This window comes from Manis pentadactyla, chromosome 13 (assembly GCF_030020395.1).
Source record: "Manis pentadactyla isolate mManPen7 chromosome 13, mManPen7.hap1, whole genome shotgun sequence".
In the NCBI taxonomy this organism is placed as follows: Eukaryota; Metazoa; Chordata; class Mammalia; order Pholidota; family Manidae; genus Manis; species Manis pentadactyla.
The window spans coordinates 7,925,042-7,949,256 of NC_080031.1; the positions used below are offsets into that span (position 1 = coordinate 7,925,042).

Below are 24,215 nucleotides of genomic sequence, written 5' to 3' on the forward strand. Positions count from 1 at the left end.
GTATTATCAGCTCCATTTTATTTTTTAAATATAAGGAGACATGTTTAGAGGAAAGGCTTACACAGGCCTATTTAAGATCACACCCCTGGCACGTGACAAAGCTAAAATTCACTCTTAAGCCCTGCGCTCTTACTAGGACATCCCCCACGCGGCGAGTGAGTGTCATTCCTGTTGTTTTAGATGATCATCACACGTGCCAATTATGAAAAACTTCCTTGGAGTGAGGGCCTATGCCGTAAAGGCCTAGCATGTTCCGGACCTATTTCAAGTTGATTTAGTGGCACATGTTGAGGTATTTGTAATACAGACATGAAATCATGATCCCTGAACAAATAGCTCATCCCCCAGCGTCTTTTCTTTCTTCACTGTTTCTGGTTCTTATTCACGTAGAGCTTGTTTCCTCAGAGCCGGTCGGTGCTCTTGCTCAGGCCTGTTGGTGAAGGAGAGTGACCCGCGAGCAGTGGCGTGTTGTTTTGGAACAGCCGTAAGCACCAAGCGAATCACGGGAGAGGCGCACCGTCCTCTGTGGGCAGGGCTGTGCCGCCCTGTCGTCTGCTTGCCGCTTGCCAGCTCGCCCTGGTGTTTCTCATGCTAAGCTCATTAGTCCTTTAACTTAATCTTCCAGCATTACCAGAATAATTAACATCCCTCACTGTGGAGGCTTACAAAGAACACGGCTTCAGTAGATTCCCACAAATGAGCAGAAAATACCCCAATAGTCTCCCCCCTCCAAGAGCTGTTAGTGATGAGGGTGGGCTGGTGGGGCTGGAGCACATGCTTTTGTAACAAATATTTCTGCAGATAATTCAGCAAGGGATAAAGCAGTTTGTTTAAAGCCATCTAAACTGGTAGGAAAGGTATTTTCTCTTCTGACCAGAGAAGCTCAAACAGGGAATGGAGTGGAAAGATTCTCATCTGTACTGTAGGCCTATTCCGAATGTTTAAAAAAAAAGAAACTGCGTGGAGCAGAAGGCAGCAATGTACCAAAGAAAGGAAAAGATGGTTTCCTAGGACTGATGGGAACCATGGCACCTTTGCAAAGATGAGGTACTCTGGGCATCTGGGAAGATTTTTAAAGACGAAGTCCTCTTCCTTATTGATTATTGTCGTAACATGGATTTCTGGGCTGTGCCCATGTAGGACTGTGGTTGGTCAAGAATCCTGTTCCTTTTGTCCATTAAGCACATTCCTCTGTACCTAATCCTAAGGCAAGTATTTCTGGACTCAGATTCTACTGTCAAGGCATTGGTTGATTAGAAGAAAAACCCATTTTTTTTCTTCTAGATGTTAGAGCTGTGGGGTGGAAGTCTGGCTGCTGTGAATGTACCTGCGTGATGCGACACGGCAGCTCTGACGAGAGGCCTTGATTTCTATGTCGTTGGCAGTCTTGGTACTTCCCATCTTGACTGTTGCCTTCACTGGGAATTACAGTGGGAGGGTTTTCTTGAAAACCAAAAGAAGAGATGAGTTATCATGTGGTGGTAGCTTAGATAGTTTTGAAGTGAAATGAGACCAAGGAAAAGAAGGGAAATTTTTATTACAAATTGTAGGTAGATTTGTATTTTTGGTGCCTTACCTGTATTGAAACCTTTACAGAGCAGGTGGCTGGCTAGTACGTGTTAACTCAGTGAATGAATGGAATGAGGAGCAAGAGAGAAACAATAACACTAACTGTGTAGAGACGCAGCAAAGGGATTCAGATCCTGGTCATATGAGCAACATGTTGTCCAAATGGGCACTTTATACATGGATGTGGGTGTGTACCTCGTTTCCATTTCCTGGAAGAATCTAGATGTTTTCCAGGCTGTTTCCTAAAGAGAGAGCATTAACTCTTCAGTTTCTAGTTGTCTGACGTTAAGGAAGTCTCTTAAGTAGTCTGGGCCTCTATTTCTACATCTTAAAAAATGGCCGCATTAGTATCTACACTCTAAGAGACAGTGTCCTATAGTGGTTAAAACCCAGAGTCTGAATGCAGACTGCCTGAGTTCAAGTCTTGCTTCTGCCTCTTAGTAGTTGTGTGACCTTGAATAAGTTACTTAACCTCTTTGCTCTCAGTTTTCTCATTTGTAAAACTGACTATATGGTAGTTCTCCCATTATACAGCAGATTAAACAATGCCTGGCACATAGTATGTACATTTTGTAAATGTTTGTTAAGTAAAAGTAGAATCTTTGTGATGATTATGCTGTAAAACATCTTGCAAGTAGTCAAGAACAAATGTATTATTGTTTTGAGCGTACGGTAGGTGGATATAATTGCCACATGTCCTCATGAACAATACTGAATGGACAAATAGATTAGAAAATTTAACTACAAGTCTTCAGGGACTAGTAATCTCTAGTCAACGAGATTATGGTGCTGTGCGATAGTCATATGACAAAGGAGAACATGCTGACTGGTGTAATTTTGTCAAATGTGACCGGAGACTTTTAGGTTGAGCTAAGAAGTACCGATGTTGGAGCCTGCCTACTGGGGGATCTAGGTTAAAAAAAAGAAATGTAACAGGGAAGACTTTGCAGACAGGAAAACTGAGATTCACGGGACTGTAAGTCATGTGTCCAGGACAGAAATTCAATCCTATTACATACCTTCTAAGTCCTGATGCTGTAGTCTTTACCTTGTTCCACGCCACCGTGCCAATGGCTCTGGGGCTCGTGTGTGAGAAAGAAGCAGGTCAGACATGCTAGCGCCTCTTCAGTGCCCCCAGGCCATCCTCCCTATTGTTTTATGTGTCTGTGCAGAGGAGAACGAATTCATCCTGTACGCCATGCGGAAATCTATCCATCGCTATGACCTCGCGTCCGGAGCCACTGAGCAGTTGCCTCTTACCGGGTTGCGGGCAGCTGTGGCCCTGGACTTTGACTATGAACACAACTGCTTGTACTGGTCTGACCTGGCCTTGGACATTATTCAGGTGTGTCCACAGTGGGTCTAGTGTTGGGGGGCTGTGCCTTGTGACCCTCCAGTCCTGCTAAGCTGCTTCCAGAATGGCCTAAGGAAATGGGTATTAGAGGTTTTAAGTCTTAACTCATCTCAGGGCTGATGGAGGAAACTTCTCAGTTTTCTGCTTTAGTGTTTGCATTCCCTGCCCACCTCCGTCCTTGTAGAAGGAGACAAAGGGCACCCCCCGAGGTGCTCCCTGTGAGTGAGGTCTCACGTTTCCTACTGGGAAGTCTAAGGACTAGGGATGGAGGATTATTCGTCACTCCCTCTTGTACTAACTGCCTCTTTAGCGTCCTTCTTCCCAAGACATGATATAGTAACACTTGACTGTCCGGAATTCCCATAATTACCCTCTTGAGCTATTCTGAACACAGTCAAGAACCAGGAAATGAGCTCTAAAGATCCCCCCACAGGCCAGATAGACAGCCATGCACTCAGATCCATGCAATTTTAAAGGGGAGCTATTTGATCTTTATTCATTGCTTATTTAAAGTCCTTTTAGAAAAGCAGTTCCAACGAGTTTTATCTGGACTTCCAACCCAATAGAACTTTGCAGCGCCTGGGTATTTGAGGGGGCCTGGACGGGGGGAGGGTGGTGACTGCTGAATGTAACTGACCCCACAAGAGCACCTGAGAGCCAAAAGCCTCCCAAGGGGGGGCCGGAAACATTATGAAAAGCAGACCCAAGGACTTAAAAATAACAGGAGTCTGGTTTCATTTATTTTAAAAGCAACCAGACTCATGCATCTCAGTGATTGCTGACCTCATTGTTGTGAACCGTACTTTTCAGGGACCAGCATTCATAAGGATAATGCAGAGTAATATAAATGATTACGCTCTGTTTAGGTATTCTGCTTAGAACAGGAAGCTGTAATACGTTTTAGAAATGTTATTAAAAACCAGCTTCACTTATCTACAGAGTTTACTAGTATATAAAACATCTCCTCCCTTGCCAGTCAAGCCAGTTGAATAAAGCGATACCATCTGTGGGGCTGAGTTGGCGGATGGCCATCTCAGCATTTTGTAGTATTTCTAATTCTTTTTCTCTCTCCAGCGCCTCTGTTTGAATGGAAGTACAGGGCAAGAGGTGATCATCAATTCCGGCCTAGAGACAGTGGAAGCCTTGGCGTTTGAGCCTCTCAGCCAGCTGCTTTACTGGGTGGATTCTGGCTTTAAAAAGATTGAGGTATGGCTGTTCCATGCTGTCCTTAACTATTGGAGCAGGGGGAGTGCCTGGGCTTTGAACCGGATTTGACACAGCGGCAGGAACCAGTATGGAGATGGAAAATTCCAGAGAATAGACCAGCGAAGCCTCTGGAGAAGGAAAAAAAGGGGAATAGTTTCAGAATTACCACTCACTGCCGTGACGGTCCCACGTGAGGACAGGGCGCCTGAATCTGTCAAGCAGATTTCACGGAGATACCTGAATGACTGTCATGTTGGTGAGCAGAAGCGTATAGTAGTAATAATGTTGATAATACAGTTGGGTTCACTTCTCGTAGCAGCCCTGTACAGTAGGGAGTCTTACCATCTCCTCTTCCCCATCTGCCACCGAGCAACCTAGGGCAGCACGAGGGTAAGAAACGGCCCTAAACCACCAGAGTCACGGTCTCGGAGGCACACTCAGTTCCTGCAGATTGCAGCTGAGGTCGTGGGGTGCTGTCTCAGCGCCTCTCTCGTATGCTGACTCCACGCAGAGGGAAGACGACTGGGCTGTGTGGAAAGCTCAGTAGAAGCAGGGAGACTCAGAGAGCCAGGGGGAGTTGCAAGACAGAAGCCACAAACTTGAGACAGACCCAGGTTCTGCCTTTCTCCTGGCAGCCAAGGGACGTGGGCAAGTTTCTCTTCAAAGCTTCTGTTTCTTCATTTGTCAGATGAAGATTCACTGATTCACTCAGTCATTTGACAAGTGCGTTTTTCAGGCATGATATGTGCAGGTACAGTTTTTGGTTGTAAGGATACAGCATTGGGCAAGACACGCAAGCCCTGTTCTGACTGAGATTAGATCTTAGCGGAGGAAGAAGTCAGTCAGTCCTGTTGGTGATGCAAAGAACGTCAAGCAGGCAGTGTGTTTGTGTGCCTGGGGAGGGGGCAGAGGGGGCATCTTGAGGATATGACTGAGGCTGAGGGGAGGCTGGTGAGGGTGTTCACCTGCTTGTGCAGTCGAGAGGAGGGAGCAGAAGGCGTGTGTGCCTGGCACACCTACTGAGTAGTGGGCCAGGGGTCTTAGTATTGCTATTTCTCTGTTGTCTTTAATTGTGTGCAGTCAGCACTTTGCTAAGAGCTAGGAGGAGCTAGGTGAAGCTTAAGTGTCTATAGTGTCACCGTGTACAACTCAAATGTGCAGAAATGGTGAAGGTGAGTCAGTCACCAGAATTACAGATGCACGTTGATCAAGGTGGGTCACAACAGTTAGGCAACAAGGTGAATTTTGAAAGAAAGATATGATTTGAGTAGAGAGCAAAGCTCAGGCCCAGAAGGGTGTATGGCAGAAGCAGACAGGCGTGAGTATGCCAGGTTTGCAAAACCATGAGGAGACCCTCCGTGCTGCAGTCAGGGGCTGAAGTGGAGGAGAGAATTTAAAAGTCTGTGGAGACTCTAACACAGAGGGTTTGCTCTGAGAACAGAGAGGAGCCGACGGCTTTGGAACACGGGCTTGTCCAGAGCGTTGTCCCCACAGAAGGGGGCCCGGGTGGCGCCGGCTCCTGTGTCAGGCCTGGTGGGAACTGTCACACGAGCCAGAGGAGGGGACAGCCCATTCTGACCGGCCGTCGGGGCAGGTTTTCCAGATCAGCCCATAGAGGAATCAGGTGCCGAGAGGCGGGTGTGTCCGTCGGCAGCCTGCAGGGTGGGAGCCCGGACGCGGCTGCGCCCCCGCCGAGCTCGGCTCCACCTCGGCCTTTCTGTCTGTCAGGCGGCCCATCCCGACGGCGACTTCCGGCTGGCAGTTGTCAATTCCTCGGTGCTCGATCGGCCCAGGGCCCTGGTCCTCGTGCCCCACGACGGGTAAGTGTGACCCCAGACGGCATCGGCATGTGTTAGATGCCGTGCAGATTCTCATGGACATTCAAACTGCTGGACGGAAACTTGGTTTCTGATGATGGTGGCTGGCAGACTCTGTTAACCGCGAGTCTCGAAACCGCAGCTGCGGTGTCTTGGTCACATGACTCTGTGCCCTTAATGTCATCATGCATCAGAATCCCTTTAGGCATCCAGATGTCTTGCAGTTGCGGGGTGTTCCTCTAACACGAGGTAATGTTGGAAGTCACCCAGACGTAGCCAGCCCTGGGTGAATATTATAAGGATTCTTAATCTTGAGCTTCATGCTCATTACAAACATTTAATCCATGCCATCTCTCCCCGGTCCCCCCAGCTTCTGTAGGTTTTCTTAATAGCCATTTAGATACACTTAGGAAATGCAAAGGTGCTCTTTACCAATTTATTAACCTAAGGAAACATAACTAAAAGGGAAATTCTGGATTCCTTTCAAAGCTTTACAATTCTCTTCTAGCATCTGTGATTGGAATTAGATCTTTGTTTTAAAAGAAAATTCTGAATGTGATACATGTACTTGATGAAAGATTTTAAAAGACAACAGAAGTTTATGAAATGAAAAATAATTGTTTCCTCCTTTCTCACCGTTGAACCTTCCCCCTTGCCTTCCTAGGGGGTAATTATGGTTGATAGTTTCCTGTGTATCATTCAGACTTCTTTTTTAACCCGCATGCAAGCATGTATCCTTAAAACACACACACATACACACACACACACACATGCACTCATGCATCAAGTAGAATCACAGGGAATTTACTATAGGAACTTTTAAAACATTTGATGTGGTTTGAAGATAGTTTCATGTGAGTACATGTAAATTTTTAGGGTTCACAGTATTCTTTTGTATGTACTATAATGTATCACTTTCTCTACAGATTAACATTTTGATGTGTATACATAATATATATATATGATGTATACACATACACATATACACCTAAGTGTATATATATGTATATATTTTTTGCTAGTGTGATTAAGCAATGCTGTGATGAACATCTTTGTACATTATCTTCATATAACCTGATTATATCTGTGGGGAACTTCCAGTAAAGGAATTTCTGGGTGAAGGGATTAAGTGGTTTTAAGTATTATCATTACAGATTATAATACTATTGCTGAACTAGCTGGCTGATTGTTCTGGAGGGGCTTCTTACCTCTTAGGGGTAGTAATTGAGCTTCCATTTCCCCAGTTCTGATTGACATGTGTTCTTCGGTCTGATCAGGGTCATGTTCTGGACCGACTGGGGAGACCTGAGGCCTGGAGTCTATCGGAGCAACATGGATGGTTCCGCTGTCCTTCGCCTGGTGTCAGAGAATGTGAAGTGGCCCAACGGCATCGCTGTGGACGACCACTGGGTCTACTGGACAGATGCCTACCTGGACTGCATTGAGCGTATCACTGTCGGTGGCCAGCAGCGCTCAGTCATTCTGGACAACCTCCCACACCCCTACGCCATCGCCGTCTTTAAGGTGGGGCCCCATTCGTCCGTGCATCGGGCAGTCTGTTCGCACAGCTGAAGGTCATTCTGAGGTGGAGAGCCTGCTGTCTCTGGGTTTTTGCAGAGATGCTTGTCTGCCTTCTAGAAAATTGGCTCATTTCTGAACTGTGGAGACAGCTTCTTTCAGCCCATATCAAGGGTTGCCAGACCAGTGCCAGGGGTCTGGGGCGCTCATTGTTCACATTTCGAAAGGTGACAGGTCAAGGTTACTTCACAAAAATCCCTTATTTGCCCTTTCATTGTTGGTAGCCTCATTCTGGCTGCGTGTTTTCATCTCTTGTGGGGTTTGCTGAGCTCATTTCTGATTGTTTAAGAAATGAGCTCCCTATGTTGCCTGTCACCCTTCTTTGGCAATAGAGAACAAAATGGTTCTTCTCAACATGGGAAGTCAATTTTGAACTGCAGGGCTGGGCTTGTGGTCAGACTTGAATGCTTACCAGATGGGTTCTTTGGGCAGTCCCTTCAGTGTGGCTATTTGGTGAAGTTTGCATAAAACCACCGACTCTTAAGTGGAATCTTGATGAGGCCGGCCATACAGCCGATGGATGCTAGGTGCCCGCTGCACATGGGTACTCACGTTCTTACCAAGGGCCCAGAATAAAAGACCGAATAGCTGGACTAAAGAGCAAAGGTTTTCTTTTCAGAATGAGATCTACTGGGATGACTGGTTACAGCTCAGCATATTCCGGGCCTCCAAGTACAGCGGGTCTCAGATGATGATTCTGGCAAACCAGCTCACGGGCCTGATGGACATGAAGATTTTCTACAAGGGGAAGACTACTGGTAAGGCAGCGTCTATTCCTTCATGTCTTATAGAGTTGATCTCTCAAAAGGGGCTGGGTGTGGGCAATCTCTGCGCGAGCATCATCTGGCAGCCAGCATCTCTGTTGTCACGACAACATGCACATTATTTAATTTCTTCCTAATGACATCTTAATTTCTTTTCTAATGATACACAAACAGCTGGAAGACAGCGTGCTTTTGCCTGCCTAGCGTGTTGGCACTTGGTGGGTAATTACAGCCGCCTCCTTCCTTTGGCCCCTTACTGATCGGTGGTGTGGCTTCTCTTGCAGCTGGTGAGTCCCAGCATGCGCTTTCTCCCTGTTTGTGTGCTTCCAGGGAGCAGGGCTGAGCTCCGGGAGTAGGTAGTTCCTCCTTCCTGACAGGAGTTGTGTCTTGTTCTCTGGCTGCCCAGTGACCTCGCTGAGCACCTGCTTTCCTTGTTTATCTAGGTGTAGGTCTCTGTGATTTAATTAATGTATCCCTACTGTGAAAGTTGAAGCCCCGTGAAGATAGAGATGTGTCTTTTTCTCTTTTTTGGCTCAACAATTTTGCCACTCCCTAGCACTTAGTAGGTGCTCAGTTCACATTTATGGGAAGAAATAATGGAAAGGGATCCCCTGTCAGTGGGTATAGATAATAGATGTCCTCGTCAGCCGAGACTTCGAGACCTCCTTTGAGGCTTTTGACGTGCTGGTCCTTGAGTCTGAAACCATCCAGTAGAAAGCCTTCTCCCTTATTTCACTGCCCGTTCTCTTGGTTTATCTCCCACCCTGGCAGTTGGTTCTAGAGGAAAGAAAGCAGGGAATTCAGAGGAAGAATAGTCTCTTTAAGGTGTGCCTTCTTTATCTCTGCAGATTTAAATAGCAGCTCAGGTCTGGTGACTCGCCTTTACTGACAAACTGCTAGGTTTACTGTTTTGAACCTGTTTAGATGTTGATACTGTTTTGTGGGTTTTTGCCGGCCCTGTGCTAAGAGAAAATGGGCAAAGGGAAACAGTACGGTTCCAGATATCATTGTTGTCCTTTTGGGGTCAATGAGGATAGCATAAGAACTAGCCTTAAAGCATTACCCAGTATCCCAGAGATGTAAGGCTGTGTCATAGGTGTTTTCACAGCAGATCTGTGAGGTGGGCAGGGCTGCTCTTAGGATCCCTGGTTTGTAGATGAGGAAACAGAATCTCAGAAAGGAAGTAGTTTTCTCAAAGGTCCCTTTCTAGTTTAGGAGCTGGGCTTTTGTTCCATTTTTGCCACTAAACGTAGAAGTGACGTTCTTTCTTAGAGGAGTTCTTAAAACCCTGTTTTAAAGTAGGGTTTGACAAAGGAATCCTGCTTCCAAGCTCCAGTGGCTGAAATCTCAGGGCACTTGTTTGGTGGAGGACACCCGCCCGTGCTGATCCGTTTGCTAGCAAGCCATGCGAATTGTCAGCGTTTTCCTAAGTTACCACCCAATCCAGAAGAGCAGGTCTTTGTTTTGACAAGGGCTTGTAAGCGTGTTTTGTGAGCACACAGCAGTTCCTGAAGCCCTGCGTTCAGGTGAACCAGCGATGCTGGGCTCTCCGTCCCCGAGTCGTGGCGGATCACTTCACCCAACTGCTGTGGGGTGGCTTGGTAGGGGTTTGTGGTCTTAGCATATGCACGTGCCATCTCCCGGTGCTGGACAGAGAGGCCTGCCTGTCTCACCTAAGGCATGACTCCCCTGCCATTTAAACTAGCCAGTGTGGCTCTGGGAGTCTGGCTGGGGTCTGGAGAGAGGAGCTGTGTGCAGCTGGTGGAATACAGGCTTGGGACTGTGCAGGATCAGGGCCAGTTGGTGCCCACTCTGGGCTCCTTTCTCCATTGCCTTTGGGATTTTCTTTGTCTCCTTTGTGTTAGTAGGATACTTCCAGGGGACCTCCTGCCCAAAGATGCAGGGCCAGAGAAGTAAGTTTATAATCTCTCAGACAGGTAAGTTTGGGTTAACGTAACGCTCTAGCAGCGGCATCTGGCTACCAGCGCTGCCTGTAGGCAGTGGGTGCCTCTTGGTCTTTTGCACTGAGAACATTGAAAATTCATGAGTCGTATTGGCAACCCCTGGTCCCTGTCAAACTTTATTATTTTTGTTGTCTGCTCCTAACCCACTTAGGACTTTTCTATTAGCCAAGTGTAAAAACATAATAATAACAATAATAGTGATAGTAACTATACTGAACAAGGGATTGCTGTGTCATAACCACCATGTTAATGCTTCGTGGGTTTGCATAACCTCAAGTTAATCTTCCCCAAATCCATGTGTACTATTACCATTTCCATTTTACAGGTGAGAACATGAAAGCCAGATTCAGTAACTTTTCTGTGTCACACATTTAGAAAGTGGTAAGAAATTGAGCCGTGGTCTAGTTGACTTTGAAGCTTGACTTAAATGAAACCATTAGTCTCGGTGCCCTGTAGCGGATGTTGCTGGAGTAGCAGTGCTATAGTACACGCTCCGGTGATTGATAAGGACTGGATGTTGATTGATTCTTGCTCACGATAAACATTTCTTTGCTTGGAACATTTGTCCTTTTAGGATATTTGGTTATAAACACATATGCATTTCTTATCTTCATACCTCATTGATTTTTGCATAGTGTGGCTGGAATATTTTCTCCATAAAAAGTGTTTTGCCTTTAAACAGCTTACTCTGCAAGGCTCTTAATGTATTCAGTTGATGTCGCAAAGGATTAAAATATTTTGGAGCTCTTGAAATTCTCCTTCAGAGCTTGTGGTCATTGAGGGATTTTCATTATAATGACGGCATGTATTTATGGGGTGGACTTGATTTTGATAATTGTCAGTTGCATAGATAATTAATCAGGAGAAGAGCAATTTTGGCTTCTAAACTGATTCTGGAGGAAATCTGAAAATGTTCTGAATGTGCCCCGGGAAGATGTCATGGACCTGAGTGTTGGGTCGTCTAAAGTTCGTCGCCGGAGATGGTGGCTGTCATTAGTCCCTCATCACACTGGGTTGGTGCTCTTTACATCACCTGCCTTGCCCGCTAAGACTGTGTCATCCTGGGTAAAGGGCTGTGGCTGTGTTCTGGCAGCTCTCTGCTGAATCTCCCTCCATGCTCTCCCAGTTCTCTCTGATGTAGTGCTTCCGTTTTCTCGGGACTAGCCTGCATGCCCCTGACCTGTGGAGCATTTTGGGGTCAGTGACTTGGTTGGCTTGGTTTGGGGTTTGCCTTGCATACTCCCTCTCAGAATGTGTGCATGTCTGTCCAGACCAGCCTTCAGGGACACCAATCCCCATTTTGGACTCTGTTCTTTGACTCTTGCTTCTTTGCATAGGAATATTTGCTCTGCACGTGAAAATGTTAGTCACATTATCTTACAGATACAACCCATGTGAAAATTTTAGCCTGTCATTGAGTACTTTTCAAATACTCTGTTATTGTTCAGTTTGGGAACATTATACAATATGTTGCCTTTGAATACAGAGAATATTTCCCAGACCCTTTTGGAGTTGTTTTTCATGAGTGACAGCTCCACACACCTTCCCCTCGCCTCTGGCATGTGTGCTTGTGATAGAGGAACAGTCTGCTCTTGGAGCAGATCTGGGTGAACTGACTTCTGGCACTTGTGCTCTCATCAGCTGGTTATTTGACTGTGGTAATCCACCCCTTAGGGTTGATCGAATTATTAGGGGAGCACTTTTGGATGTTTCATCATATGGATTTCTCTCTGTGGGTGTGTATTTTATCTACTTGGTAGCCCCTTATATTCTTTGTTCCTTAGCATTGAAACAACACTGTTTCAGTATCAGTGTGATTGTTATTTTTATGTGTAACACTGGTTAATACCAATGCCGTGCCCAGTACATCCAAAGCCACTGAGTGTCTTGTCGTCCTTGTCAGTAGTGATCGTCATTAATGACCTTTTTTCCGACCTGCAGGCCAGGATAGGCACAGCATAGCGAAAATCTTGGCTGGATGAAAACCAGTTGCTTTGATGTGATTCTGGTGAGGTTCTTATGTCCGTGAGATGGCACAGTTGAAGAAGCATCACCGGTTGAGTTTTATCAAAGCATTTAAGTTTATTTTTCACAATTTTGGTGATGAATAGTTACAGGCAAAAGAAAAGGCATACATTCCAAAATTTCCTTCCTTATATGATGCTTGATAGTTGTGTCACATTTCCAGTTGTTTCAAGGGGTTTATGCCTCCTCTTCTCTCCTTCCCAGAAAGATGTGGGGGTAGGAAAATACCTTTTCCGTCATTGTGCATCTGCAAAGGTTCTCTCTCAAGAGTGCAGTGGAGGGTTTTATGGCTTCTATCTGGCATTCTCTTTGGAAAGCTGAACCAGAGAAAAGATTGGAAATAATGGGATAGATCAGCATTAACTAGTCCTTATGTGGATTTATTGCATGACAGACAGTGGCTAATCAGTCCTGTGGTTGTTCGTCTTTTAGCTCGGCAGCTGTGCTCCAGTACAAATGAATTGAGAGGCAGAGGCTGGGATATCTGTCTGGGCCCTGCCATTACTCAGGTGCATGTTCTAACTAAGGGCCTCTGGGTCCTAAGGAACAGGCACCACTCAAGCCAACTCAAGAGAAAAGTGCTGTTAAAGGAATAAAGGGGGACAGTAAGGAACCCAGAGGTAAGAAGTGTAGGTGAACCTTGTGGGACTGGAACTGAGAATGGCAAAACTAGCCAGCCTCTCTCTCCCCTTCCCCCTGGAGCCCTCGTGGTGTCCTTGTCCCTCTCTCTGTAATTAATTCTGCTTTATTCCCCGGCCTCTTTGTAGACCTGTCTTACCCACATGTTCGAGTTTGCTTCTCAGCTTTGACTTGCACGAGGTTTGGCTTGCCCTAGGTCACCTTTGACACACCACGTGATGTGACTTTCCACTTAGCTCCAGTTCCCTGAGTCCTTTGTAGCCTCTCAGTATCCCAGTTCCACATTCCCAGGAGGAATAGCTGGTGCCTGGCTCCGTTCCAGGGCAGTCTGCTCAAGCCGAAGGCCCGTGTGGGTCAGGCCCTTGCACGGGGCTCTGAGCTGAGGCTGTCGGCCGATGTGTTTGTCAAGTGAGGGTGTCAGTCCTCGGTCAGTGTCCCCTGCTGTTTGCTAACCTGGATGCTGCGGCTGTTTGCTTCTCTCCAGGAAGCAACGCCTGCGTGCCCAGGCCATGCAGCCTGCTGTGCCTGCCCAAGGCCAACAACACAAAAAGCTGCCGGTGTCCAGAGGGTGTGTCCAGCAGCGTCCTCCCATCTGGGGACCTGATGTGCGAGTGCCCGCCGGGCTATCAAATGGAGAACAACACTTGTGTCAAAGAAGGTGCGTCTCTGTTTCTTTCCTGCCCGTCATCCTCCCTCCCTTCTTCCACCTTCTTTACCCGTGCTCTCAATTCCATCATATTTTAGGGTCACTGAAAATACCTAAGGTAGAAATAAAATCCCCTGGATACTCACAGGCATCTGGTTCAGGTTCTAAGGCCTGCGGTCCCTCAGTCCTCATCCAGAACAGGCCCCTGCTGTTTATTTAAAAATGAAAGCTGTGCTTTTGGTTTAACATCCCACGAAATGGGCTTTCCTCAGGGTCTACCTTTCCCCTTCTTTTGCGTCCTCCTGTCCTCATCCGTCCCCCACATCTGCGTTCTCCAACTTCTGCTTTCTGTGAGTTGGACCAGCCTGACTTGGAAAAGGACCGGTTGGATGCCTCCTCAGCACACCTGGTCTCACCCAGTCCTCACGTGTTCTTGACCCAGTTTCCTTAACAGCGCAGTTTTTTTGTGTGTGTGCATGTGAGGAATTAAAACTGCTTGCTGGAAGGAAGTCATGGGGTAGAAAAAAATTCCTCAGAGTATGTAAAGAAAATCTTCCTAATTCTCTTGGTTGATAATCAAATATACATGACTATATACGACTATATACAGCTGCAAATCTATTGCATGTGTGTGTTGGTGGAATACTGTGTAGACACAGTTCATTAAGGAGTTCCTTGTGTAATTGGTGCTTTATAATGTTGATGTGTGGTTTCTCTACCCACTAGACCCAACTGGCATCATTAGTTCTCCTTTTTAGCCTTGTAACCAGCTCTGACACCCCTCTAGCCAGCCTCTTCTTCAATTTCAATTAAAAGAGGAAAGAAAGGGGGCCTCTGCTGGACGCTCCCTCCCCTGCGTGCATGTGAGCTTGGTGTCTCTCATTCCCTTTACCATCTAACGTGTGTTATCTGAGGAAGAGAGAGGGCAGGTCAAGAGAAGGTCTTGTGGTCCAGCCTTAAGAGTAATGTTGGTTTCGTTTCCTCCTCTTTCTACCCCTTTGGCCAGAAAACACCTGTCTCCGCAGCCAGTATCGCTGCAGCAACGGCAACTGCATCAACAGCATCTGGTGGTGTGACTTTGACAACGACTGTGGAGACATGAGCGATGAGAGGAACTGCCGTGAGTCCTGGGTCTGGCCACGCTCTCGGGATGCTAAGCGTTCGCCGTTACTCAAGAGGCTGGTGGGCTTCTCCTGGAGGTTGGGGGGGCCCTCGTGAGGGGCGATACCCTTAGTGGGCAAAACACATTTCCACAGCCAAGTAGAGACATGTGATTCCTGAAAAAAAAGAACCCCTGTGAGTGTAAGTTAGCCCTCATTATGGGAGATGCACACACGAGCATCCCGTGGCCGAAACTGAGCTGATTCGGGAGCCGAGGGATCTGGGCTCTAACTGTGGCCCCACCGCTGTGATAAGTAACACCCGTGAGCTGGGTGACCTGGGGACATTCCTTCATTTGTAAACTCAGTATTCAGCTTCTTCAGGGTGGGAAACAGGTTTTACCTTAAATCCCACATTTACCTTAAATGACGTCAGTTGACGTCAGCTGCCTGCCAGGCTCAAGAGAGATTGATCTAATTGACGAGTGATGCCTAGCGTGGCCTGGACTGTGGGGACATTGGTGTGTGTGCGTGTAGACGTCATCTTTGGGCTGTATAATTCCTAAAGTCTAACTGCTAAAGTATATGATTCTATTGAGCAGGGTTTAAAGCCAGATAGCTGCTTATAATGGGTAATTTATCTGCCATAAACTTCAGGTCTTTTTTAAATTCAGTTTATTTTCAATAGCCTTGACAGCATCTTAGAAGGATGCTGACAGTCAGTAATATGTTCATATACTGACCCTTCGTCCCAGGCTCTGTGCTGGGCCTGGGGAGAGACCGGTGATCAAAGTGGGCCTGGAGTTTGTAGTCTGAAGGGAGAGTCCCAGAAGGAAGAGGCACTCAGAGTAGCTTAGAGTAGAGCGATGCATGCTGTAATGGGGGAGCGCCGTGTGCATACAGGAAGGGCACCCAAATAAAACATGGGTAGGTATTTATGAAGAGCCCTGAAGGATGATCTAGGCCAGAGAATAGGTTGTATGAAAGCCCAGAGGTCAGAATGGAGTGTGGACCAGTGTGTGTGGGGGGCCCACAGCAGCAAGTGCCTGTGGACTTTTTCAGAAGAGCAGGGGATCGTGAAATAACACATCAGATTTTTGCCTTTGGAAAGGTAGGCAGCGGGCACAGTGAATCAGGTGGGAGACAGCAGAGGCAGAGAAGCCAGACGACCACCCTGAAGGCTTCTTCACCTGTTTTACCTTTGGAAACCCAGAAGTTCATTTGCCATTTTGTGTTGGAATAACAGACTCCTAGGTGGCTGGCTCCTGGCTCCACATGCTCCTCTGGTGTCTGGCGGGTGTATATAGCCAGCTAGCCGCGGAGCCCCTGCAGGGTCCCTTTGGGAGCAGTCAGCCCCTGAACTTGCCTGGGCCCTGCGGCGCTGTGCACGGGCTTGTAGGTTCCCCGGCAGACCTTTCCTTCATTGTTTTTTCTTGGTGTCAGTGGACACCTTTCACACTGAGGACGAGCTTACTGACAGGCAGATTTGGGAGAGTGCTAGCCTTCTTTTCTGCAGAAAGGACACTGATAAAATCTTCTCTGCCTGCTAGAGTCTTGGGAAGGTGTAGTAGATATGTGTGGGGAAGAGCCAAAACTCCTGTTCCTAAATATTTACAACGTGGGAGCAGGTTCTGGAAAGGAGCTCAGTACATGGTGGACCAGGAGAAGAGACACTTCTAAGGGTTAACAAGAAGATTGCTTCGACATAGGGAGATATCCTGGCTGCAGGCAGAACCGTACACGAGATGACCTCGTGTCCAGTAGATGGGGATTCCGCCCTGGGTCCCTTGACTTTGGTTTCTACTAGGTGGACAAACTGGGGTCTCATATGGGTTCAGTGTTTTGAGAGAAAGATCCCCTCCATCTCCAGGGAGTGCTGCCTCCCACCCAGTGCTCTGAGCTCTGCTGCCAGCCTCGTGGGCTTCCGCAGTTTGCACATCCCCTCTGGTGAGGCACGCAGCTGGCTCTGATCTCCTGGCTTGGCATGAATGTCAGCTGGGACTGACCCTCCCGAGACCTGGAGATGGCTTTCTGCTCTGCTGTCTCGCAATTCTCCTTGCCCAATTCATCCAATGTGGCAAGCTGAGCAGGTGAGGGTTCAAGGGTCAAAGTGCGGAGCCTGGGAAGCAAGAGAATCAAGAGCCTGGGAACTAGAATCTTCTAGTGCTTATCTGTGCCTCTGTGAGTATCTCCCTTACCAAGTTGGAAGAGAGCAAGTGCTTATCATGATGGGTGCTGGGGGTGGGTGGCACCCGTCCAGGGGCAGGGCGGCAAGGCGGGACAGGCCGTGTTGGGCTCTGCTGTCTGGGAAGTGAAGGCGCTTCCCCATCAGCTGCCAGGGGGGAGCAGGGGCGTGGTGATGGGAGGCGTGGGAGGGGGCCTGTCAGCAGAGACTCCTGTGCTGGGTAGTTGTCAGGCGCTCCGGGTTTTGACGTGGATCCCCTGCAGACTTGTTTTTATTTCCATCCCCTGCCTCCCACCACAAGCTCAATTACAGCCGAGAAATGGAGCCTCCAACAAGAGCTGCTGGGGATTCTGACTGCAGGGCTGCTGGCGTTCTCTCCACCGCACCCCCGCACCCTGCCTCCCAGGATCTGCTCTGGGGCTGTGCCTTCCGCGTCAGCTGCCCTCGAGAACAGCTGTCCTTCCCAGAGCCCTTCCTGGAGCCCCATCCGCTGGGCTCCAGGGATCGTGCCTATGCCTAAGTCATTTGTATTTAGAAAAGGGACAAAAATCTCATTCTGTGCTCCTTCAGATGCAGAGAGTAGAGGAAGAGATGGTGCGTTTGTTTAGAGCCCTTTGTGTTTGCACCCTATTTAACTGACTCTGGTGCAGACTTTTCTTATTTACCTTCATAATCATGCCACCGTGTAGGTATTATCTCCATTTTACCTGTAGAGGGACTGGAGGCACAGAGTGGGTTGTAGCTGGTAAAATTAGATCCACCTCTAGTCTTTCCGATGTTACCTTACCCTCCTTTTACCAGGGAACAGGCTCTGGAAGGTTAGAACTAACCTGACCAAGAGGAGAGCCAGCCTCTGAAACCCAGTCCTGGCCGTCAGCGGGGCTGTGCTGCTGCTGCAGAGACCTGCCTCCACGCCGCCTCCCTCCCTCCATGGTCTGCGACAGGGCGTGGGCTCCGTGTGTGAAGCTGGGCTTCCGAGTGGGGTGTTGCAGAAAAAGGCGTTTCTGCCACTGATTAGGAGAACACCTCACGTCTGAGGGGATCTCAGGAGGGGGTCTAGCCCGTCACTCTCTCTCCCAGCTACATGACGGTTTCTCACCTCCTCCCACTGGGAGGCTCTCCTTGGCAAGATGGGCTCTTATCTCCCTTGGCTGTAAATAATCAGCTTCTCATGCCGCTTAGTTTTTCCTTTAGGTCTAGGTTTTGTTTCTGTTGCAACAGTTAAAATCTGCTCCCTTCTCTTTTTTAATTGTTTTTGTTCCCAGGACGATGTTTGCTTGTATTTGGGGGGAATTAACCGTACCTAATGAGTGCCGTCTCTCTCTTGCGTGTTAGCCACGACCGTGTGTGATCTGGACACCCAGTTCCGCTGCCAGGAGTCTGGGACCTGTATCCCACTCTCCTACAAATGTGACCTGGAGGATGACTGTGGAGACAACAGCGATGAAAGTCACTGTGGTAAGAGGACGTGGTGTCAGGAGCCCCGTTCCCTGCTCACTGTACTAGAGGACAGGCTGGCTTGGGAATGGGGGATTCTGAAAGCCGTTTCTGATGTTTGGCTGCTTGATCACCTCCACCCACATGGTAGGATTGATTCACTTATAGTGTGATGGTCTTGCTTTACCTTGCAAAGAAGGATGCTCACACTAAGCTTCTAAGTGAATTCAGGCAGTATTATCAGCTCTGCACTCTGCAGACTCGGTTCACACCTGGGTGGCTGTGATATTAGCTTCCCCAAGACAGGGATCCATATACCTTTGTGAACTACCAACTGAATTCTAAACTGTTAGAAGGCAGCAGATGGTACAAACACCGTGTGAGCATCTGGTTTCTGAATGGAAGTGTATCTATTTAGAAAAAGTAGTTTGTTGGAATTGCAAAGAGTGACAGGGAGTCTCTAGCTCAGTCCTTTTATTTCCAGATTAAATGAGTGAGGTCCCTAGAGGTCAGAGGTTTATTGAAGGTGAGACAGTTAGCTTGCATCAGAACAGGGCACAGGAATCTGTGTCTCCCATGCCCAGTACTGCCCTTCAGTTTCACAAGCCCATCTTAGTTAACGAGCTCTGGTACCAAATTCGTAGCTGCTGACCCTCGGAGGTGGAGATGTTCTGCAGTATGAATAGTTACTAGATTGGAGGCTCCTGGGCATGAAAGGGAAGCCAGAATGGAGTCCAGACGCTGACCCAGACACTGTGGCCTTGCAGGGCTCTGCCCACCCACAGGGGCAGGTTGGGTCAGGCTGTGCCTGTGCTGACAGACAGAGCCTGCTTTATCAGGAGCAGGTAGTTTGACTCGCAGGGACTGAAATAGAGGGACAGAGTAAATGCTTCTAGCCTGGCTCTCAGAGGAGGTTTTTGGGGGGATTGCATAATTTCCCTTCATCTTTGCAAAAATAGGACGTTCTTGAAAGCAGTCCTTGGGATTCAGAACAGCTTTCCCTTCTCCTGTCTCCTCCCCACTTAGAGGGTTGGAGTGGGCAGCTAGTTTGCTCTAACAGGAAGGACAGTCCATATGGTTATGTTTCAGTGGTGTCATTTCAGTCACTCACTGGGCATGTGTGACAGGCAGTTCCAGCCCTTGTGAGTCTCTGTTCGGGGTCCTTCCCTGCTCGTGTATTCAGAATCCCTCCCAAGGCCTCGGTGAGTCCTGACAGCCTCGGAGCCAGGTCCTCTTCCTGAGTCTCAGACTGTTTCCTTGTGACTATCCAAATCAGCAGCATCGCCATCACCGTCTCTTGGGCGACGCAACTGAGGCAGCTGCCAGGGGCCCCAGGCTGCGCCGCTCCTGTTTCCAGAGCATCTTTAGCATTCCATCTGAATGTTCTGTCTTGATGACATCTCCAGGTCTGCAAAAGATGCTGCCCGCGTAGCCTTCTTTCAGGCTGTCTGGGTTAACTCGCCTCTGCCCTTGCCCTGTAGAGACAGCCCGCCAGCCGGTGTCCCCGGACCTCTCCAGTGTGCAGTCTTAGCTTACATTTCCCCTGCTTTGGAAGCTCAGCACTGCTCTCGCTTTCCCTGAGCCAAGCATCTCATACTGACTGGTGTGCTCAGCGTTCTTATAACTCCTTTTTCTGAAGCCTTAGGCTCTGGCTCAACAAGTCTGTTTCTTGACTATTCTACTTTCTGGGCAACTAGAACATTGCTTCCCGACCGCTTCCCATCATAGCAGGCATGGCAAGTGGTAGTATTTGTAAAGTGCACCCAGATAAGTGGACAGGGTTGCTCTTGCCTAGAGCAACTGGTGGCAAGAGTGTACAGGTGTCAGTAACTCTGCTTGCCTGTACCCCATTTGTGGTGCACCTGTGGGAGCCCGTCCTGCACGACCTTGCATCCAAGGTTAAGGTTCTTCATCTATGCCGTCTCTGGATAATCAGGGATAAAGGGGGTAACTGGTTCATCTCTACCCCTTAGGAGCTTTGGTGACCTTTTGCCCTCTCATCTCTGTGTTTGTGGTCTCACCTGCAGAAATGCACCAGTGCCGGAGTGACGAATACAACTGTAGCTCTGGCATGTGCATCCGCTCCTCCTGGGTGTGTGACGGGGACAATGACTGCAGGGACTGGTCCGATGAAGCCAACTGTACTGGTCAGTATTTCCTGGACTCCCTCAAACTCACCTGTTCATATGCTGCTTAACATTGCAGCCCTATGTGATCCTCAACTCTAGGCTCTCAGAAATGGACCTTAGAAATCAACTGGTTGAATGCTACTCAAAGAGCTGATCTGTGATAAGCTTGTGCCAAAATGTAAATCAACGCCCGGCTTCCTTCATTGAGAAAGTCTTGCATTGCAGAAATGTTAACTGAACTAAGCAGTGTCCTGAGCGATATGTTTGATTTACACTGTGGCTCAGCTTCTTATTTCTTCAGGACCAGTAATAAGCAGTTACAGAGCAGCCCCTGGTCTGAGGAGCATACATCGAGTAGCACCAAACTAGCTCATGCTTTAGAATAGAGCACCAGCAAACTGTGAAGACTTAAACTGTTCTAACATCTGTTTGGGGTAACATTTCATTAAAAATAAAGTTGGAAAAACCATGAGACTGTGAGAAGAAGGCTAGGTGGTGTAAGGTAGAGGTAATATCCTAATTCTTCTGTTGGGTAATAGGTTCATTTCATTCATGTTCATTTCACTGTTTTTTAGGAATGAATGTATGAAGACTGTATAGGTTGTATTGGAGTGGCAGGGAGCAAGGAGCTGGGGGGGTTGTGAAGGAATAAAAACAAATTCTACTACCTGATAAGTAAATTTTCTGTGCACCTTCCTCTAGAAATTGTCATTCAGTTGTACCTTAAATCCTTCCAGTGACGGAGATAAAGATGTTTTGTTTATCCATTTTATGGTGAGGGCAGATCTGCTTTTACACTGATAATTCAGGCTTTGCTTGCAATTCATCATTAACATGTCAACCTCTTAGTCACCTGGTGTGGATCATTACTTTTGTGAAGTGACTTTTGGATCCCAGGTCTTAATCTCCCTGCTCCCACAATACCCCAGCAGTTCCTACCCAGCCCAGCATCTGGGAGCTCAAAGCATGCTTACTGTTTAGCAAAAGCAGGAAAAAAGAAAGGAGATCTGTTCCCTTATCCTAAACTTAAATATGAGTAACTGTGCTGTGCTCTGGTTTAGACTTGCTTCCTGAAGGGCAGAAATGGCCTTTGTCTGCTCCCAGTGTCCAGTGTCTGGTAGAGGATATGTTCAGAGACCCTTTGTTGGTTGGGTAATGTCAGTCCTTCTGTCCATTCATTGTAGTGTAGAGGCAACCTTACGTGGCCTGAAGGAGGACATGGGTTTCCCCAAATGCCATATACACCACACAGGATGATCTGTGATGTACCAAATTCTGCATCTCACTGTCTATAGCTCTGCCTCTGGAAGGCCCGCAGAAAAAAATTTCTGTGTACAGAAGGGGGAGAAACCAAACCTCTTAAAGGCTATTCTCTTCTATCATCTCAGCATGGTCTGAAGTCAGATGTGGGCTCATCAGTGAAGGAACTGCCCATCAGCCCCGGAAGCACACAAGTGCTATTTGGAAGCTTTGCGTTTGGGTGGATAATTGGTTAATAAATTAGAGGGGTGCCCTTGGGCACTTCAGTTTGTAAAGTGCAGGATGCTTGAACATCTTGTTATTAGCACAGCCACGTCAGTCAAACTCGAGTTTCAGCAGTGTGGGCCAGTCCTCCAGCGTGAAGTAGCATCTCCATCTCTGTGAGGAGGCTCATCACGGATGCCTGGTTTCGTCTCTGCTCTTCTCCAGCAGGGCAACCTGGGGGAAATCTGCGTGCTTTTTCCCTGTTCCGATGGCCGTTCTTCCAAACCTCTTAAAGTCTGCTCTCTTCTATCATCTCAGCATGGTCTGAGGTCAGATGTGAGCTCATTAAGATGTGTGGCATGTCACTTTATTTCCTGACCTAATAAATTAAGTCATACGCAAAGCCAAAGAAAATAGTCGAGCCAGCTGACTGCGTTTGGCGTCAGCTCGTGTGCCTGGTCTGTGCATACATTTTCCTTGTTCTTCCCCACCTTCTACTTTCCATGGGATTGGGTTTTTCCTTACTGCCTTCTCCTCACTACCCTGTATTGATTTTGAACTTTAAACATTTGATTTCTGTTCTTATAGCTGTTACCCTTAGACATCTTACATGCATTTTTTAATTTTGATTTTTATTTAAGTATCGTTAATATACAATCTTATATTGATTTCAAATATCCATCACAGTGGTTTAACCGTCCCCATAATCAACTTGATATTGTGATTGCAAATTATTGCGCCCTTTTATCCCTCTCCCCACCCTCCCACCCGCCTCTGGCCCCTGTACCTGCCCTCCCCCTCCCCTTTGGTAACCACTAGTCACTTCTCTGTGTCTGTGAGTCTGCTACTGATTTGTTCCTTCTGTTTTGCTTTGTTTTTATATTCCACAAATAAGTGAAATATGGTATTTGTCTTTCTCTGCCTCGCTTATTTCACTGAGCATAATACTCCTAGGTCCATCTACGTTGTTGCAAATGGCAGGATTTCTTTTCGTTTTATGGCATAATATTTCATTGTATATATGTACCACATCTTCTTTATCCATTCATCTATTGATGGATGCTTAGGTTGCTTCCATAGGTTGGCTATTGCAAATAGTGTGGTGATAAGCATAGGGGTGCATGTATCTTTTTGAATATCTTTTTAAATCAAGGATTTTGTTTTCTTCAGGTAAATTCCTAGGAGTGGAATTACTGGGTTTTTATGTGTATTCTTCATGGCTTTCCCTTCTCCTAGACCTGTCAGGACTTCAGAATAATTTGATTCCAATCTCTATACCCAGATCTAATACTAAAATACTTAGTGACTACTTGGTATTTTAAAATACTGATTACTTGGTATTTGAACTTTGCATCTGAAAAATCTTAAAATTGGTCATTGTTATTTTTTAATGGCCAAGCTTATTTCTGGGTACCTACCTGTTTACCAGTTACCTTTGCTTCTTGTATCTAATGCTTCCCTTCGATGTCCAGCCCTCATGCTTCTTGCAGAAGGAGTCTGTGAGGGGTAAACTCTTCCAAGGTTTTGTTTATATAAATGTCTTTATTCTCATCTCAGTCCTAAATTCAGATGGATCTGGGTTTCTAGGTTTATCATAATTTTCCGTAGGTATTTTTTATAGAATTTATCCTCTTTCCTTCCGGCCCCTTCTGTGTTGGTTTGAATTCTCCTGTCAGATTATCTGTTTGAACCCCACCTGGATGTTCTCTTCTCTCTAGTTATCACTGTAGAGGGTCTTCCTGAGTCAGGAAAGATCTGTCAAAGTCAGGGAGTGAGTTGTAGCATATTGGCCGCTCTTAGAAACCCTGATATTCCGATTTCATGATCCTTTACCCCATTAGCCTTTTCTGTTCTCAGAGCCCCATGTATCCCGTCATGTCATGCCAAGGATTCTTTCCCCCCCCACCCCCAAATTCTTTAGTCTGTATTAAAGTCAGTCTCTTCCACCCTTGTAAAAGAACAGATTACCAGACACCCAATGTCAGAGAACTAGTATGTTATTCAGAAGATGGAAAAATCCAGAAAAAGAGACTGCATTAAGGATTCCAGTCATTCCTGGCCACTTGAATGAAATTGCTCAAACTGATTATAGTCTTTCTGTGCTTAGTTCTATGATAGAATCTGAGATCTCAGACATGTCTCCCAGAATGGTCATTTGGAAACTCCATTAGTCCTCTGAAATTGTTTTCAGTTAGAAGTGAAATGCATAGGCTGAATAATAACAAGCATATTCAGTGTGGCATGGAGTTCAGGCAATAGTAAGCATCTTGTGTGAAAGTGAGCAAGGCTTTGGTGAGGGATTGTTTTTTTTTTTTTTTAGGGCTGTCAGACTTGTAAA

At 47.1% G+C, this 24,215-nt stretch overlaps 1 protein-coding gene across 2 annotated transcripts in view; it reads left to right on the plus strand.

Annotated features, from left to right (window-relative positions):
- SORL1 (sortilin related receptor 1) overlaps positions 1-24,215 on the plus strand; it is a 139,924-nt gene that overhangs the window by 76,575 nt on the left and 39,134 nt on the right. For both annotated transcript variants that reach the window (XR_005025249.2, XM_036887607.2), the window contains exons 17-25: positions 2,742-2,914; positions 3,998-4,129; positions 5,858-5,949; positions 7,224-7,470; positions 8,144-8,282; positions 13,401-13,574; positions 14,569-14,682; positions 18,183-18,305; positions 20,312-20,431. Coding sequence is in view for 1 of the 2 variants with exons in the window: in XM_036887607.2 (XP_036743502.2) it covers positions 2,742-2,914; positions 3,998-4,129; positions 5,858-5,949; positions 7,224-7,470; positions 8,144-8,282; positions 13,401-13,574; positions 14,569-14,682; positions 18,183-18,305; positions 20,312-20,431 (1,314 nt within the window). In the remaining variant the exon portion in view is untranslated. The remainder of the gene's footprint in view (positions 1-2,741; positions 2,915-3,997; positions 4,130-5,857; positions 5,950-7,223; positions 7,471-8,143; positions 8,283-13,400; positions 13,575-14,568; positions 14,683-18,182; positions 18,306-20,311; positions 20,432-24,215) is intronic.